At 49.4% G+C, this 17,879-nt stretch overlaps 1 protein-coding gene across 1 annotated transcript in view; it reads left to right on the forward strand.

Annotated features, from left to right (window-relative positions):
- The window catches only part of DDB1 (damage specific DNA binding protein 1), a 1,134,380-nt gene that overhangs the window by 923,874 nt on the left and 192,627 nt on the right, over nucleotides 1-17,879 (forward strand). Inside the window, exon 22 of the mRNA XM_086955618.1 lies at nucleotides 4,310-4,480. Coding sequence (XP_086811744.1) covers nucleotides 4,310-4,480 — 171 coding nt within the window. The remainder of the gene's footprint in view (nucleotides 1-4,309; nucleotides 4,481-17,879) is intronic.

Below are 17,879 nucleotides of genomic sequence, written 5' to 3' on the forward strand. Positions count from 1 at the left end.
GGAGCACGCCGGCCGACGCAGACCACTGAGCTTCGTTGCTCTAAGCCTCTGTCCCTAGCACCTTTTTCTGAGACTACTCCCCGCTTATATCAGAGCCGGCGCGTCACCTGCCCAGATGCGAACATTTTATGCGGCCCTGCACCTCATACTTGGGCAGCCTGGCTCCACTGGTACGCCTTTGGGCCCTGCAGAGTTGGTTAGGGGCCCCAGGCATTCAGTGGCTTAGCCCCCGACTCCAGAGGACCCCTGTGGATCAGTTATCGGATTCAGGCCGGTCATTCCAACTAAACTTTCCCCAATGTCGATTCCGGCCATACACCTGGTCAGCATCGACCCCCATCCTCGTCCCCGACAAGGACCGACATCGGTTCCGACACTTGAAGTGACTTTTGTCTCTGTGTTCATCCCCGGCTTTGATTTTGTGCCAGGAGGTGGTAAAGAGGATTGAGAGGGGCAGCTGGACCCTTTAAATGACCAGTTTGAAGACCCTGTAGACTGGCTGATGGACCTGGATGAGGCCTGTGGTTTGGACCCATCCCTGACACTGGCTTTCTTTCTCCCTCTACCATGGCTACGGAGGAGTGTTCTTCGTACGCAGTGGTGGTGAGAAAGGTAGCCGAGGTCCTCAGCTTCGAGCTCCCTTCGGTGGCAGTCCAAACTAACCTCCTGGCAGAAGTGCTTAAGCCTGCGGCTTCTACCTCCGAATCTCTTTTAGGCATTAATGAAGCCCTTACCGATATGGACAATCTCATCCCGCCATCTCCCCCTCTCCAGGCAACTAATTGATTCTTACACAACAGCCTTTCCTTGAGAGCTTGTTTTTCCAAACCTCATCTTCCTATCCTAGACCTCCAGACCCTCAACTTCTTCCTTCGGAAGGAGAAGTTCAGAATGCTCCCTATGGCCCAGGTCTTTTCTGCCCTCCACCCAGTAGATTGTATGGTAGCGTTAGACTTGCAGGAAGCAGATTTCCATATCCCCTTCCTGCCTGCCCATATACGTTATTTAAGGATCATGGTGGGCCCCAAGCATTTCCAGTTTCCCCATTGGCCTTGCCAGTGTCCCTCGAGTGTTCACAAAATTGACGGTGATAGTTGCAGCTCATATGCGCAGATTAGGGGTACCAGTCTTCCCCCTATCCCGACAACTGACTGTTGAAGGCGGGCTCCCCCAAGGCTGTTGTCTCCCACCTCCATAATAAGGCGCACTTCCTGCAGTCTCTTGGGTTCACTATCAACGTGCCGAAGTCACACCTGACTCGATCTCAGACGCTGCCTTTCATCAGAACGATTCTGGACACAGTGTCGTTTTGGGCCTCTCCTCCAAGCACCGAGTCTGGGATATTCGTTCTGTGATACCAATGTTTCAGCCTCTATCCTAGATTTCGGAGAAAGACTCTGATGGCCTCATGGCCTCCCGCATCCTGCTGGGTGATCATTCCAGGTGGCATGTGCGGGCTCTGCAGTAGGACCTGAATTTCCAGTGGGCACAACACCAGGGGAATGTTGCGAATACCTCCAGATCTTGGAGGCAACTTTGCATCAACTGCAGTGGTGGCTAACGAACCAAGATGGGTTCAGACGTTGACCCCTCTACCTTCCCCAACCATATCTGATGGTGGTGACCCTGAGAGATGCGGGCATCAGAGGCATATGGTCTCTTGCGGAGTCCCATCTCCATATCAACCTTTTGAAGCCCAGAGCGATCAGACTGGCACTGAAGGCATTTCTTCCCTTTCTCAAAGTGAAAGTGGTGCAAGTGCTCAGGGACATCACCACTGCCACAGTAACAAACAGGGTGGGGTGGGGTCATGGACCCTTTGTCAGGAGATTCTCCTTTTCTGTACCTGGCTCAAACATCCGGGCATATCCCTGGAGGATGACCACCTGGTGGGTTCTCTGAATGCCAGAGCAGACAAACTCAGTAGTCGGTGCTTGGTTCGATCACGACTGGCGTCTCCCTCCGGAGGTGGTGGATGGTCTCTTTCAGCAGTGGAGAGAGCCTAGGTTAGATCTGTTCCCCTCCGAAGAGAATGCGCAATGCCATCAGTATTGTGCGATGGAATTTTCCAAAGCAGTGCTTTCTCCACAACGCTTTTTGTCAAAAGTCGAGCTTCAGCCTCCTTTTCACCTTTCCACCTGTACCACTTCTGCCCAGAGTGCTCAGGAAGTTCAAGCACGACCGGGCTCAAGTCATTCTTGTGGCTCGAAGAGGCTGGTGTTCTACCTTCTGATTATGACCATCGATCCTCCGATTAGACTGCCCCTTTCAGAGGTCCTGTTGTACCTACTTTATTTGCCCCAGGAGGGCTCTGCTTTGGGCACCCTTAGGGTTATTTTTCTGCTGTCTCTGCCTTTCTGAGAATTCAGATCAACCCTCTTTAACTCAAATAACCCATTGTCAATAGGTTACTCAAGGGCCTTACTCACTTGTTTCCTCAGTCTCCTTTCGTAATGCCCCAATGTGATTTAAATGAGGTTCTTACTTTTCTTCTGTGCTCCATTCGAGCCCCTTCATAATTGCCCTCTCAGGCTTCTAATTCTTAAGACTGCTTGCCTCATTCTCATCACCTCTGCTCAATGAGTTGGAAAACTCCAGGCTCTGTCTTCCAAGCCTCCCTATATGTCTGTCCAGCCAGAGCAAAAGCTTCATTCCTTCCTAAGGTGGTTTTGACCTTTTATGTGGGACAATCCATTACTCTGCCCACCTTTTGCCCACCCCACAGCCTTCCAAGGAAGTGGAGAGACTCCACTGCCTGGACCCAAAAGTACATTCATTTTTTCTTGATCGTTTCAAAGACTTCCAGGTGGACGATCAACTCTTCATTGGCTATGGGAGTGCCAGGAAAGGTCGGGCAGTACGGATGAGGACTATCTCTCGATGGGTTGTCCTCTGCATTAAATTGTGCTATGCATTTGCAAACCGGGAACATCCTGTGGGGTTACATGCTCACTCTACTAGAGCAACAGCCACAACCACTGCTTTAACACGCAGAGTCGCAGTATTGGATATCTGTCAGGCAGCACCGTGGGCATCTCTGCACATGTTTACCAGACATTACCAGGGCTCGACAAATCATATAAAATGCTCTAGACCTGCAGGTCTAGTAAACTACAAAATCTCCTCGACCTAACTTAAATGAACTTGACCTCAAACTCTGAAAACTGAGCAAATGTGACAAGTTAGCAAGATTTAAAAGCATTTTTATTGCTCATTTACTTCGTGAGCAATAAAGATGCCTTTAAATCTTGCTTTCTTGTCACATTTCCTCTGCTTTCAGAGGCAGAGGTCAAGTGTCAAGTTTGTATTCCTACTCGCCAGAAAGGGCGAGTAGGACCTAAAAATAGCTCGTCCTTAATCAATCTCACTCGCAAATGCGAGCGGTCGAGTGAATTTCTCGAGCCCTGATTACTGGCTGGACAGCTACGTTTGGAGGGATGGGTACTTTACCCGTTTGGTCCTTTAGGCCTTCCTTGTGTGATCTTTGTTTGCAGATCCACCTCCGGGGTTGGTATTGTTGGGGTATGTATTCAATAGGTAACAAATCTACAACTAGAAGTCTCTATCAGATGAATACGTTACTTACCTTCGGTAGCGATATATCTGGTAGACTTATTCTAGTTTTAGATTCCTTACCACCCCTCCCAACCTCCGGCTCTGACTTCTTGGGATATGGACTCCCCTAACGCAGCAGTGGTCAGTCTCTTTCATGGCTCTGCTCTTCTTACGTGGAAAGTCATGTTAAGAACTGATGCCCGCACACCCAGGCGGCATCGATATAGGTCCCGCAACCTCCTATCCACTGCGCATGCCGACACGCAGGGGCACTGCTAATGAGAAAAGCTACTTATCCAGACTGACGCCTGGGGGAAATTCAGATACATTGTTACCGAAGGTAAGTAACTTATTCAACAGTTCTAGTGGGTCAGAGAATGAGAATATAATTAGTGCTATAAGAGTATATAGGCAGTTGAGGTAGTTTTGGTAAGAAACCATTTTTTTTTTAAAGTAGATGGAATTTTAGTATGGAGGCAATGGGATTGATTGAAGGCTAGGTTGATATACCCTAAGGTAGTTATTTTGAACTTGAGATGTTAAGACTGCTACTGTTCAATGGTAAGATTTTGGGGTTCAGCATCTTAGTTCACGCTGTTGTCCACAATTCATACATTGAGAATCCACATACATTCTCTCTGAAGTTTGTTTTGTTTGCGTTATACTACTTGTAAATAACAAAATGTATATAATATGTACAAGCATTCCTGTAAAAATGAAATTGTTCATTGGTCTTTCTGGCTTTCTCTTTAAGGTACGCCTGTACGAGTGGACAGCTGAGAAGGAGCTACGCACGGAGTGCAATCATTACAATAACATTATGGCGCTCTACTTAAAAACCAAGGGCGACTTCATCCTGGTGGGGGATCTGATGCGCTCTGTGCTCCTCCTTGCTTACAAACCCATGGAGGGCAACTTTGAGGAGGTGAGAGCAGTTTCCTCATAGGAGGGGTATATAGTTCCAATGCAGGAAGTGCTTCTAGGCAAGACTGAGGACCAAAAGTAAACAGTCTGTAGGTTCTCGTACTGAAACAAAATATGATGCTGTAGGTATTGGGGCGTAGCAGTAAAAGTGAGTTGGTGTCCATGTACTGTAAAAGTGAAGGGTGCTTAAAGCCGGGATGGAAGTGCATTAGCAGTGGTGTGTGTGTTATGGTTTTACGTCGTTTTCTGAAGGCCTGAGTTAAAAAATAAATTGGTATAGATTTGTGTGGTTGCCAGTACTGTACCTACAGTGAAAAAGTGTGGGAGAGTTAGGAAAATTGTGTTTAGTCCGCCAATACTGGAATATCACTTTGATTCTTCATAGGAGGATTAAGGATCATTGGTTGTTCGCAGGTTATAGTGATGAAATAGAAGGACAGAATGAATATTCTTCTTTGGAGTTGTGTGTAATGAGTAGTCTATCGTTGGCTCTACTAGTGTATCATATGTTAAAGAGAATGACTGTCAACATAGAAAAGGGCTGAGTAAAATATTCACATACTTTTTGTAGACTCTGTGTTTCTGTAACTTAGAAATTAGATCAATGTCATCAGAGGGTATAGTAACCACTGCATTCTTCCACCTTATTGAGGTGGTGACCACTGTCAACAGTGTATACATTGTAGACGACAAAAGCTTTGTCAGCTGTACTGGCTATGATGGCTTTTTGCTTGTCAAGAATATTGCTGCTTTAGTTGTAGAGGACTTGGGTTGTAGGTCTGACTAGATATCAAAAGCTCTGTTTTCATGCATGTGTTTTTTTGTGTGTTCCCAACTTATTTAGCAACTTTTCAGAAGGCTTTTTCAGATGCTTGGTGATAGTCGCTGCAGACGCTTTGGTAGTGAAATCCAGCTGGGTGTCCATGCTTCCTGTTTTTTGTGTTGCCTTCGCGGAAGTACGGGGGGGGGGGGCACTTATCACGGAATCTTGCATTGACTTGACATCCTCTTTAGAATGGTTATTCCGTTCTTTTCCAGCTAGTAAAGAGCCAATTTATTCCTGTCTGTGAAAGGAAGGTTTATAGTAGCTAAAAGCGGAGGATAGGACTATCTCAAGTCCAGAAAGGAGGAAGTGAAGGATGAAAATGTAATTAATCTCAGGTCAGACACTGGGTAGAGCAGAGGTCTTCTCAGCGGGTCTTTTACACAACATGCAGTAGAAATCCAAGCTCTGGGGGCCTCTAGGGGGAGTAGGAGAGGTTAGCACCTCCGCCTCATTGGCTCAAGTTTGAGTTGTTTAAAATTAGGTTAATGTGCTACTAAACAAAAACTTTTCTAGAGGCCTATGGTTATTTTAACACTGTTTACTGCTATCTGAAAGAGACACGTTAGTGATAGATTCCTTACCTTAAAATATCCCCAGGCATCAGACTGGATCCGTAAGTTTTGTGAGCAGTAACTCTGCAAGTCAATAGGTGGCGTTGTGCGGCTCCGCGTCCGTCGTATGCGCCGAGATGATGTCAGGGAGACTACTTAGGCGCCACCCATGCGCGCTGACATCAGTTCTTTCGTTTTCCTCGCCAGTAAGCGCAGATCCTGTTAGAGCACGTACCCTAAACACTTTTTGACTATCTTTTTTGGGACTTTTGTCTTCTGTTGGTCTTCTCTGGTGTGAAGGGATGCCTGGTTTTAAGTCCTGTGGGGCCTGCAAAAGAAGTCGAAGAAGCGTTTTTGCTCTCCGACGTCCCCTCGTCGTTCCTCGGATGCGGACAAGGGGGACCGAGGTTCCGACTCACGGCTTCTTCGGAGCCTGGGAGCCCCGCGGCCTACCCGCCTTACCCGGGTCCGTCTGCGACTCCCTCACAGGTGCAAGAGTTTCTTGCTGCCATGGACCGCCTGTTTAGGCCTCTGGCTCCCGCCGGTGCACATTTGGGCCCCGCGGTCCTGTGTCAGAATCCTGCTGGGCCGACTGCTCCACCGACGGCTCCGGCCCCAGCGGCGGCTCCGGCGCCGCAGGATCCTGCACCATCGGCTCCAGCGCCAAGAGGCCCTACGCTGCCAGCTCCGGCTCTGCCCTCTGCTCCGCCTGTGGCGCAGCAGTGGGTGCCGTTGGTTCCGCCTCTGCCCCGGTTTCCAGACGGTTTTGTCTCCGCCTGGTATCCGAATTGGAACATGGCGCTGGTTCAGCCCCGACTGGCGCCGTTCCCGGCACTGTTTCTCCCCTGGCCCCTGCCCCGCCACCGCAATCTGTACCGCACACGGCGGAGGCTGAGGACAACTGGGAGGGGTCTGAGGACCCTCTTGCTCGCCAGTGCGACTCCGAGCAGTTTTGGGCGGATGACTTGGAGGAGGCTGGCGGCCTTGACATCTCCTCTGACCTGGTGTTTGCCCCTCCCCCGTCCACTATGGAGGAAGGTGCCTCGTATACAGTTGTTTTCCGTCGGGCAGCTGAGGTCCTTCACCCTGATGTCCCTACATTGGCACTGAAAACTAACATCCTCCCTGAAGTGCTCCACTCAGCATCCACTTCATCGGAGCCGCTGCTACCGTTCAATTACGCCCTCACTGATGTCTTGTTGGGCACTTGGTCGCGGCCTGCCACAGGGGCGCCTGTAGATCAGAACGTCACCAGGCGTCATCGCCCGGCGCCGAGTGATCCTGCGTTTCTGACCACTCATCCTACACCCGAGAGACTGGTCATTCAAGCTTCGACATCCTCCTCCTCCTCAGTGACTGCTGAGTTGATCTGGTTCTGGCCCTTCTTCTGGGCCGGTTGCCATTGCTGTGGGGTGTATTTATGGCCACCTGAGTCCTCCTTGCTGGAATTATGGCGTTGTTGGCTTCTGGACGGCCCTTTGTTGACTTTGTGTGTTTTTGCTAGAGTTGTCTGCACAGACTTGGCCCTGAGATTAGGCCTTCTGTTTTTCTCTTGGGCTGCTTGATAAGCCTCCCGCAGGGTTTTTTCCCCTGTGGTTCTTTCGTTTTTTCCTCTGCTGTGGAAGTTTCTTCCAAAGAGGGTTCCTATGTCTTGAGACTTAAATTAACCTATGTGGGGTGGTGGTAGCGGTTATATAGCTTGCGCTCTGCTAGGGGGTTCTGGTCGCCTTCAGGCCCCTGCTCTCCATAGCGTTTATGTATTTTAAGGCTGCTTCTTTAGGTCATGTGCGTGGACGCCTCGTAGTAGTGTGTCCGGGCACTTCCTCACCTTCTTGCTCCTGTCCTGGAGGCTGGGATGATTCTGTGTTGCTCCCTTTGTCAGGCGTCGCCTGCCGGGTCTTTCTGGGGCTCCGGGCTGTTCTTCCTCTTTCTGGCGGTTTATTACTTCCGGCGCCACTCTGTCTGGTCTGTTGCCTTCCGTCTATTGTGGGCTACCCTTCTTTTCCCTCGTTTCCTTGGCCCCTCTAGGCTTTCCTTCTTACTCTTCCTTGTCATGGCATTGGATGGAACCTCTGTTGCCTTGGAGGGGCGTGGGGTACTTCGGCCTCCCTGCCCTTGCCCTTGGTTCCTCTGTTGTAAGTGAACAGGCTTCTTCAACTCCTTTCTTCTTCCTACGTCCCTCTTGGGGTCGGTGGTGTTCTGCTTGTGGGGGTTCCCCCCCCCCCTTGCCTGGGAGGACTGGGCTCTTCGCCCTGTTCGTTAGACTAGTCCCCTGTGGGCCTCTGTTATGTCCAGGCTTGTGGGGTCCTTCCGCAGGCCCTCCTTCCCCGTGGGTATGGCTAGGGTATCTATTCTACGGGAAGTAATCTGTCGCTAGTAGTCTCTATCAGATGTACGAGTTACTTATCTCTGGTAACGATGTATCTCGTAGAGACAATTCTAGCCGCATATTCCTTCCTGGTCTGCGAGGACCCTATGGCTTGCCCTTCTGCACTCGCCTCCCGGTGGATGGCTTGATGAGTGTGTGCATTCTTTCGCTCTTGACAAGCTGTTGTCTGGCTTTTTGTTCCTTCCTCTTCTTTGACACTGTTGAGGCTGGATCTATAGGTACTCCTGGGCTCCTCTGATCTGGTTCCTCCAGGTTTGAGGCTAGCCTTCCTTTGTCCCTCCTTTGTCCCTCCTTTCCCTCCCTCTTGTTTCTGAAGGGCCTGGGTCATTGGCCGTGCCCTGCCTTGGCTCCCTGGGAGGGGGGTCACACTCTGTGCTGGGGTTGCCTTGGAGGTCTGTCGTTCCCTGTTTGTCTTGGAACTGGTTTCCCTTCATGGGTCTTGGTTGGGATTGTTGTCCCGCTACATGTTGCCATGACATTTTGCATATGTTCCTTGTCTTAAGGGGGTACTGTTTTCATGACTAGCAGGGTTGCTGCTCAGGACTGTACTCTGTATTTCTCATTTCCCGGCTTTTGGGTACTGCTGTGTTGGCACTGCTCTTTATGGTCTTCATCACCATTCCTTTTTCATTTTTCTTTTCGCACAGTGTTCCCACAGTTTCTCTGCTGGCTCCGCGTTGTGCCGCGGAAAAGTTCTCCAAAGAAAACTGACGTAGGCGCGCCGGGGTGGGACTTATGTAACCTCACTGACATCACGTACGCGGACGACGCTTGGGCAGTGTCGCGTGATGCTGTTCCACCTGGCGCGATGATGTGGCAAAAAGTTTCAAGATCCAGTCTCACGCCTGGAGATAATTCTACTGGAAGGAATCTGCAGCTAGAATTGTCTCTAAAAGATACATAGTTACCCGAGGTAAGTAACTTGTACGTTTTAGCCTCTGTCCTGGATTAACTCAGCAGTGAAAGTCCCAGAAGGCACAGCACCAGGGGATCTCTCCGATAAAGTCGAAATTTTGGAAGAGTCTGTAAAAGATCTGCAGTGCGGGCTCCTGGACCCATGTTGGGTCAAGAGCAGACTCCTTTCCCTACCCCGGTCGGCGCTGACCGTTGTGACCGATGTTTTCCACTGCCAAGATCGCGCAATATCAGCACTTTATCATGTTGGAGTTTCCACAAAGTCTCTTGCTTAGAGATGCTTTTTTGCATCAAGTAGAACTCTGTACTCCTGTATGCTTTTCCGCGAATACCTTTCCTGGCTCTAATTCTGAAGATCAGGACTGTCTGTGCCCAAGTCATCCTAGTGACACTGGATTGGGCACAGTGTGTGGTATCCAGAACATCTGTGCATGAGCATTTGTTCTCCGATCAGGCTACCCCTTTTGAGGATCTCCTGTCGAAGCAGCAGGACCGGGTCGTACATCCAAGCAATCTCCACCTCAATGCTTGTAAATTGAGCAGAAGCTGTTGAGTGCTTTTGATCTTCCTCCTGAAGTTGTCAACTTGGCAGCCGAGAGTCCCTTTCCAAATCAGTTTATGGCTGCCACTGGGACATGTTTTTGGTTTGATGTGCTACCAAGGAGATTGCTCAACTTCATGCTAAGGGGTCAGAAGTGTTGTTCATTTTATCCCTAGCCCATCGAGGATGTGCATTGCGCTCTGTTAATCTCCATCGGTCAGCTCTTTTGACCTTTTTGAGATTGCCGGACCAGCCCTCTTGAAGTCACCTGTAGTGATTAACTTTAAGGGTTTACAGAATATATTTCCACCTTCTCAGTTTAATATGCCACAATGGCAATAGATGTTGCTTCTTACATTCCTCATATGTGCCCCCTTCGAATCTCTCCGCAGCTGTCCTCCTCGACTGCTCTGCCTCAAAACAGCATTTTTCATAGCTATACTACCACGTTCTATCTAGATAAACTGGTTCTACGAACTCCTGTCTTATTTCCAAAGGTAGTGATTACATTTTATGTCAGGCAATATATCATCCTTCCGGGATTATGCGCTCCAACTCAGCCTTCTAAGGAACTGGAGAGACTCCACCAATTAGACTAGGAAAGCCCCCTTTATTTATAAATAGATTGCAAAAGAGAACTGGTGGATTATCAACTGTTTATCAGATTCACTGGAGCTAAGAAAATCAAGGTTGTGCAGAAGAGAACCATCTCTCTCTGGAACATGGTCTGCATTAAGGCATGCTATGCATTAGCCAAAATACAGCCACCAGAGGCTTATGGGCTCAGTCCACCAGAACCAAAACTTCTACCACTGAGGTGCCTTTTTCCTGGACATGTGCCAGGCAATGACATGGAGATTCCTCCATACGTTCATGAAGCACTGTTGTCTGGGCAATCTGGCCTGTCAAGAAGGGCAATTTCCCTCATTAGTCGTACATGCCTTTTTGAGTTTCAGTTCATACAGCTTCCACTGGGAAAATCCTGCTTTGGCATCTATTCAAAGGAGATACTGTGTTTGCATCTATTCAAAAGGTGAGGAATCTGTGGTTAAAGTCTCTATCAGAAAAACAAGTTACCTTCAGTACTGCTCTTTCTGGTAGAGACTCTCTCTAATCGCATATTCCTCACAGACTCTCCCATTCTCCCCATTCTGTGAAGTGCATTCATTGCATTAAAAAAGGTCCCGAATTGAGATCGGCATGCTGGTCACTACCAATCTGAAGTTTGGATTCTGCATCTGCAAATATCCTAGAAAGCACCTGCAGTCAGCGCACATGGGTGGGGCCTACATAGGCCCTGCAGGCCATTTCTGGAGCGACGTCTGTGCAGGGCAACTTGGCGCCACATATCAATCCGCACGGGTTGTACTCTAGATTTTCTAAATCCAGAATGCTGCTTAAGGAAGCATTCAAAAGGTGAGGCACCTGCAGTTAGATTGTACCAGAAAGAATTACAAAAGTAAATAATGTATTCCTTTGCACATGTTCACCTTAAAGGGCGTTCCACTGCCACATTGAGTCTAGTTATGATACTGGTGTTCCTGGGAGGAGCTCTACCAGCATTGAAAATGTTATGGTTGCTGCGACAGTTGACCTCTTGCATCTATCTGGTGTCACTCACAAGGTGGCACATGCAAGCCCGTCATTTGCCTTAAATTGGCTCAAAACTGGGGACAAGACCTGCATCTCAGATGATTCTTCTCTAAACTTGCCGATGACTGACCCCCTGAATTCGGCATTCCATCCTGCCATCCTCCACAGGTTTCCAAAGTGGCGAATAATGCATTGTCCCTCTGATGTGGTGTGTTGCACATGACTAACATGGACAATTGTGATCTTTGGTCCTCGTTGGATTGCTACTAATACACACATATGCTGACGTTGTGGGCAATTTGCCTCGTCCTGAAGGCCATGACCATGTGGTACTGCAACAGAGTGGCATGGGCTCGCACTGTCAGGAAGCGCATCGGCTGTGGTGCTGTCCTATGGAGAACTAGCTCTCTTTGCCAGTGAGTCATTTGGCAGACTCTCTCCATCCAGGCAGACCGACTCAGCAGGTGTTATCTAGATTGACCACAAGTGGTGTCTCCACCCAGTTAGCTCTGTTTCTGTATGTTCTGTGGAATTTAGCCGTGCCTAGCACAGGTCATATTCAGAGGCTAGAGTGGATTTTCAAAAGTGTTTTCCCTCCTACTTGCCCTACTCTTCAGCAGAATCTGGTGTGCCAGTAATAGGGCAGGGTGTTCACTCTGAAACTTCACAGCTAGCATCTTCTTGTGTGAGGGTGGGCAGGGCTGGCTAAGAGTCTTTCAATCACAGCCATATTCTCTGGCAGCTAGGCTTGCTTTATCTTAATCAGCCCTTTTGGCCTTTCTTTGTTTTGTCTGATCAGCTTTCGTTATTTGTCACCTGTTGGTATTGTGTTTTTCCCACCTACACTGTATTATGTGCTCCAAAGCAACCTTTGTTGTTGGGTCTTGGTGTTCTAGATGTGTGCACATTTCAAGTAGTTAAATAACTATACTTGTACGAATCTTATACTTTGGGACATGTGCTGCCTTTCCTCTGATGGTAATGTCGCCATTCCATTTTCTTTATATTTATTACACTGCCCATGTTCTTTACTCCACCACATCCGTGTAAGGAGAAACACAAGGTTTGAGGCATATGAGCTGCAGATTACACACTGTGCATAGATTGCCACCGATGCTGGGCCCGGATGTTTGCAGTTGTTTTTGTCCTGAAAAGTCTTAGTTCTGCTTTAGTCAGCTGTCTTTCATCCAGTTGGCGGCGGCCTTCATTCCTTCGTGGAGGTTGGATTTGGCGGAGTGGGGGTTTTTGGTGAGGGAGAGGATCAGCTGGGTGTCGTCGGCGTAGGAGATGTTGAGGTCGTGCTACGTGGGCGAGCGGTGCCATGTAGACGTTGAACAGTGAACAGAGTTGGACTGAGGGATGAGCCTTGGGGTACGCCGCAGATTATCTTGGTGGCTTTGGAGCGGAAGGGGGGGGGGATGCTCTGTGTTCTGCCGGAGAGGAAGGAGGTGGTCCAGTCTAGGGCCTTCTCTTGGATTCCGGCGTTGTAGAGGCGTGCTTGTAGTGTGCGGTGGCAGACTGAGTCGAAGGCGGCTGAAAGGTCCAGAAGAATGAGGGCTGCAGTTTCTCCGTTGTCGAGTAGGGTCCTGATGTCATCTCTGGTGGTGATGAGGGCAGTTTTGGTGCTGTGGTTGCTGCGGAATACAAACTGGGACAGGCCCAGGATGATGATCTCCTCGAGGAAGCTGGTCAGTTGTTTGTTGACAGCCTTTTCGATGACCTTCACCAGGAACGGGAGCAGGGAGATGGGTCGGCAGTTCTTCAGGTCCTTGGGGTCCGCCTTAGGTTTCTTGATTAGGGCCTTGATCTCTACGCGCTTCCAGCTCTCTGGGAAGATCGCAGTCTCGAAGGAGATGTTGATGGTTTTCCGGAGGTGGGGTGCGACGGTGCTGCTGGCTTCGTTGTAGATGTGGTGAGGGCAGGGGTCTTCCGGGGATCCGGAGTGGATGGTGTTTATGATCTTGACGGTGTCGTCGTTGGTGATGTTGGTCCAGGCGGGTGGTGGTCGTGGGAGCGGTGGTTTCAGCAGTCACCGGGTGTTGACTGAGTCGAAGCTGTTGTGGATGGCTGCGATCTTGCAATGGAAGAAGGTGGCCAGCGAGTCGCACAGGTCTTGTGACGGTGGGATGTTGTTGGAGCTAGGGTTGTAGAGATCCTTCACGATGTTGAAGAGCTCTTTGCTGTTGTGTGCGTTGTTGTCTAGGCGATCTTTGAAGGAGGTCCTTTTGGCTGATCTGTTGAGGTGGTGGTGTTTGCGGGTGGCGTTCTTGTGGGGTGTGTAGCTTTCTGGTGTTCGTTCACGGGTCCAGATTTTTTATTAGAGTTTTCACCAGGGTCGCTTGGAGGCCTGGAGGTCTTCGGTGAACCAGCTGGCTCTCTTGCTGGTGTGGGTGCTGGAGGGCTTCTTGAGTGGGGCGAGGGTGTTGGTACAGTTGATGATCCACTGTCTGAGGCTACGGGCTGCGGCGTCTGGGTCGGTTGGGTCTGCGGGTGGGTTCTGGGCGAGGGCGGTGGTTAGCTGGTCCTCGGTGACCTTGCTCCAGTGGCGGTGAGGCATCTGCTGGGAGCGGTGATGTGTGGTAGGTTTCCCGAAGGTGAAGTGGATGCAGCGGTGGTCGGTCCAGTGGAGTTCAGAGGTGTGGTTAAAGACGACGTGGGGGCTTGCTGAGAAGATGGGGTCAACCGTGTGACCAGCGGAGTGGGTGGGTGTTGTGACGAGTTGTCTGAGTTTGAGGTTGGCGAGGTTGTCGATCAGGGTGGAAGAGTTGGGGTTGTTGTTGTTCTCGAGGTAGAAGTTCAGGTCCCCGAGGAGCATGTAGTCCATGGAGGCGAGGGCGTGTGTGCGGATTAAGCCGCTGAGCTGTGGTCTGGTTCCGGGGCGTCTGTCCCTCTGAGGGTGGTGTTGGGGTCGGTGTGGATGTGGAAGTGCCTGTGTTCGGCGGTGCTCAGGGTATCCTCGATGTCCTGTTGATGATGGCAAATCCTCCTCCTACTCCATTGGTGCGGTCCTTGCAGGTGATCTTGTAGCCTTCCGGAATGGCAACGGTGGGTGCCGAGGAGGGGCTCAGCCAGGCCTCCGTCAGGAAGGCGATGTCTAGGGAGGTTGAGTCAAGACGGTCCCAGAGTTCAACGGCGTGTTTGCGGGCGGAGCGGGTGTTGAGCAAGATGCATCTGAGGAAGTTCGGTTCTTCAGTGGGTGGGCTGGCGGGCCGGCACCGAAAAAGAAGCAACTTTCTTCCACCTCTGAGCCAGCTGCTTCCACATCTAAGCACTCTGCGCCGAAGACTTGCACCGGCTCCTCAGCAATAAAAACCACACTCTGAGCCAAGCAAAAAATTGCCACCAAAAGGACCCGACTCCCATGACTCGGAGCCGAAAAAAGCCTTGGAACCAAAACAACCACACGTTCCACTGGCCATAGACACTGCAAAAGCCGAAAGATGCTACTGTTTCGAAACCAAAGACCTCGGCACCGAAGGATCTACCTCCCCAGAAGAACTATTTCATCCAGATCCTACACAAAAGACACTTCTTAAAGATCCCAAAACTGGTTGATTGACTTTGAGTTCTAAAAAACAACCATTAGACGCACCGGCCTCTCATCCTAAGAAGGGCATTGCAACCTCTCCTCTAAGAATACTTTCTCCTCCTCCTCCTCCTCCCCTGCCACAATACTCCTCTACACCATCTCCTACTCCATTAGAAGATAACTGGGATGACACCTCTGATGACACAGGTGGTGGTGCAGATAACGAGCCACTAGATAATCCAAGTCCTCCTGGCTCACCTGACACTTGGTATGATTATAGCACCCCAGACGCCCCTAACATGCCACAAGATGACATATACCACTCCAGGCCTTCCCCACCAGAGGACACTATGGGAATTAACCAACTTGTGCAAAGGGCTGCCCAATAACATGGGGTTGACCTACTTACTGACCCAGTAGATGAAGATTTCCTTATGGATATCTTTAACACCACACAAAGGTCCACCTCAATTTTACCCATGCTTAAAAGGGGTCATTAAGCATGCTGGTCGTGTATCAAGAGGGAGAGAGAGGACCAGATAGCTAGCCCGTATCCCCGTTTTATATATGATTTAATCAATAAGAGGCTAGCTGAGTTAGGGAGGGGGGGGGGGTGTTTTTTTAAACAGAATTTTTAGTTTAAAGTATTCGTGACTCAGTCTTGTTTTGTCAAGAAGTTGTGGCACCTGGTAGGTGTGCTCATGAAGCCCTCACCTACCAACCTAGTTGGTGGCATGCTTCATCATCGGGCCCACCCAGTGACACCTAACGTGTCCCGGGTGTGCTACGACGCCTGGTGACAGCGGAGTAGGTATATCACTGTGTGTGCGGTGAAGAATGTTTTAAATGTGAGTTAAAACGGCTTGGCGGGGGTCCCAGTACCCGAAGGTAGAACAAACTTTAATACCTGGGCCTCCAGCAGCGGTTAAAAATAAGGCAGGTGGACGTTAGAGGCGAGTTACGACCTCCCACGTCCATGGTAGGTCAACATGTTTCAGCCAGTGCCTTATGAATATGCTGGCTTTCTTCAGGACAATTAAAAGATGTGTGTGATTAAAACTAGTGGACGTGTGATACAGACTGTGTCTACACGCCCTAAAGTGTATCTATGTGTGAGAGGGGGGGATTCCGTTCTCAAGACCACCTGTACATATAACAAGTAAGGACAGGGACAAAACATACAAGGAAAGAAAGAGTCACTTGAAAGTTATGCATGATGAATCATGACAGCCGACTAGGTTGGTGGGTGAGGGCTTCATGAGCACACCTACCAGGTGCCACAACTTCTTGACAAAACAAGACTGAGTCACGAATACTTTAAACTAAAAATTCTGTTTAAAAAAACACACCCCCCCCTAACTCAGCTAGCCTCTTATTGATTAAATCATCGTCATTAAGCATGCACCAGAGGTCTTTAAAGATCCAGTTAGGGCTCGAATCATCAACCCTCCGAATTGAGAAGTAGTATAAGGCTGCCCCCTCAGATCCAGAAAACATTAAAGGGCCTGCACCACTAGACTCCCTTGTAGTCTCTAAGGCATGCAAAAGAGCCAATTCCCAAACATCAGGCAAGGCTCCCCCACCAGATAAAGAGTCTGAGCTCGTTGACGCCTCCGGCAAAAGAACAGCGTCATAGGCAGCAAACATATGGCGTATTGGCAATACTCAGGCACTACTAGCACGATATGACAGGGCACATTATGATGAATTAGAATCCTTAATGCAGCACCTTCCAGATAAGTACAAAAATAGGGCCAATGAACTTATACAAGAGGGTAAAACCATCACCAATACCTCTATTCGTTGTGCCCTAGATGCAGCAGATACTGCTTCAAAGGCGATTAAGATCAGTGGCCTTTTGCATAGGCATGCCTGGCTACGCATTTCAGGTTTCAAACCTGAAGTACAAAGTGCCATACTCAATCAACCCGTTGAACACTTCGTATTTAGTCCTAATATGGACCTATCCCTTGAAAAAATGAAAAAGGATACGGACACAGCTAAATCTATGGGAGCCTTGCAGTCGCAAGCTCCCAGGCACTCCTTTAGTCGCTCATCCTACAGAAGCACCACCAGAAGCTACTCCTCAGATAGTCCCTCTACTTCCTACAAAGCCATACCCAATCCACCTACAGTAGGGGCTACCAAAGAAGGGGTTACAGGGGTAAGAACAAAAAAGTCAGAGGCAATACTAACAACTCACGCTCTGCCTCCACCCCTGCCCAATGACTTCCCTCCACTTTCCCCACCACATTCCACTCCAGTTGGGGGAAGACTACAACAATTCCTTCCGGTCTGGACCAACATCACATCAGACAAGTGGGTGTGACAAATAATTCAATCAGGTTACTTTCTCGAACTAACATCTCCCCCCCCCCCCAAACATACCACCCAAACAGCGTCCAATGTCACAAGAACATTTGCTTCTGCTAAGACAGGAGGTAATATCCCTCCTACTAAAAAGCGCAATAGAACTGGTTCCACCACATCAACAAAACAAGGGAGTTTACTCCCTGTACTCCCTGTACTTTCTTATCCCAAAAAAGGACAGCTCTCTAAGGCCTATTCTAGACCTCAGACCACTAAACCTGTACATACAATCAGACCACTCCCATATGGTCACACTCCAGCAGGTCCTACCTCTCCTTTTACAAAACCACTTCCTTGCCACTATAGATCTCAAGGACGCCTATTTCCACATTCCCATTCACACAGCTCACAGAAAGTATCTCAGATTTGTACTGGACGGTCGGCACTATCAATTCAAGGTACTCCCATTCGGAGTAACAACAGCACCATGAGTGTTTACCAAGTGCCTAGCAGTAGTAGCAGCACACTTAAGAATACAGCACATTCATGTCTTCCCATATCTGGACGACTGGCTCATAAAAGCCAGCTCATACAGTCAGTGTGTAGAACACACACACACCACCATCCAATTACTCCACAACTTGGGGTTCACAGTAAACCACACCAAGTCCCATCTGCAACCGTCCCACGTACAACAATATCTTGGTGCCACGATAAACACGTCAACAGCGCTAGCTTATCCCTCT

This window comes from Lissotriton vulgaris, chromosome 2_1, assembly GCF_964263255.1.
Source record: "Lissotriton vulgaris chromosome 2_1, aLisVul1.2, whole genome shotgun sequence".
In the NCBI taxonomy this organism is placed as follows: domain Eukaryota; kingdom Metazoa; phylum Chordata; class Amphibia; order Caudata; family Salamandridae; genus Lissotriton; species Lissotriton vulgaris.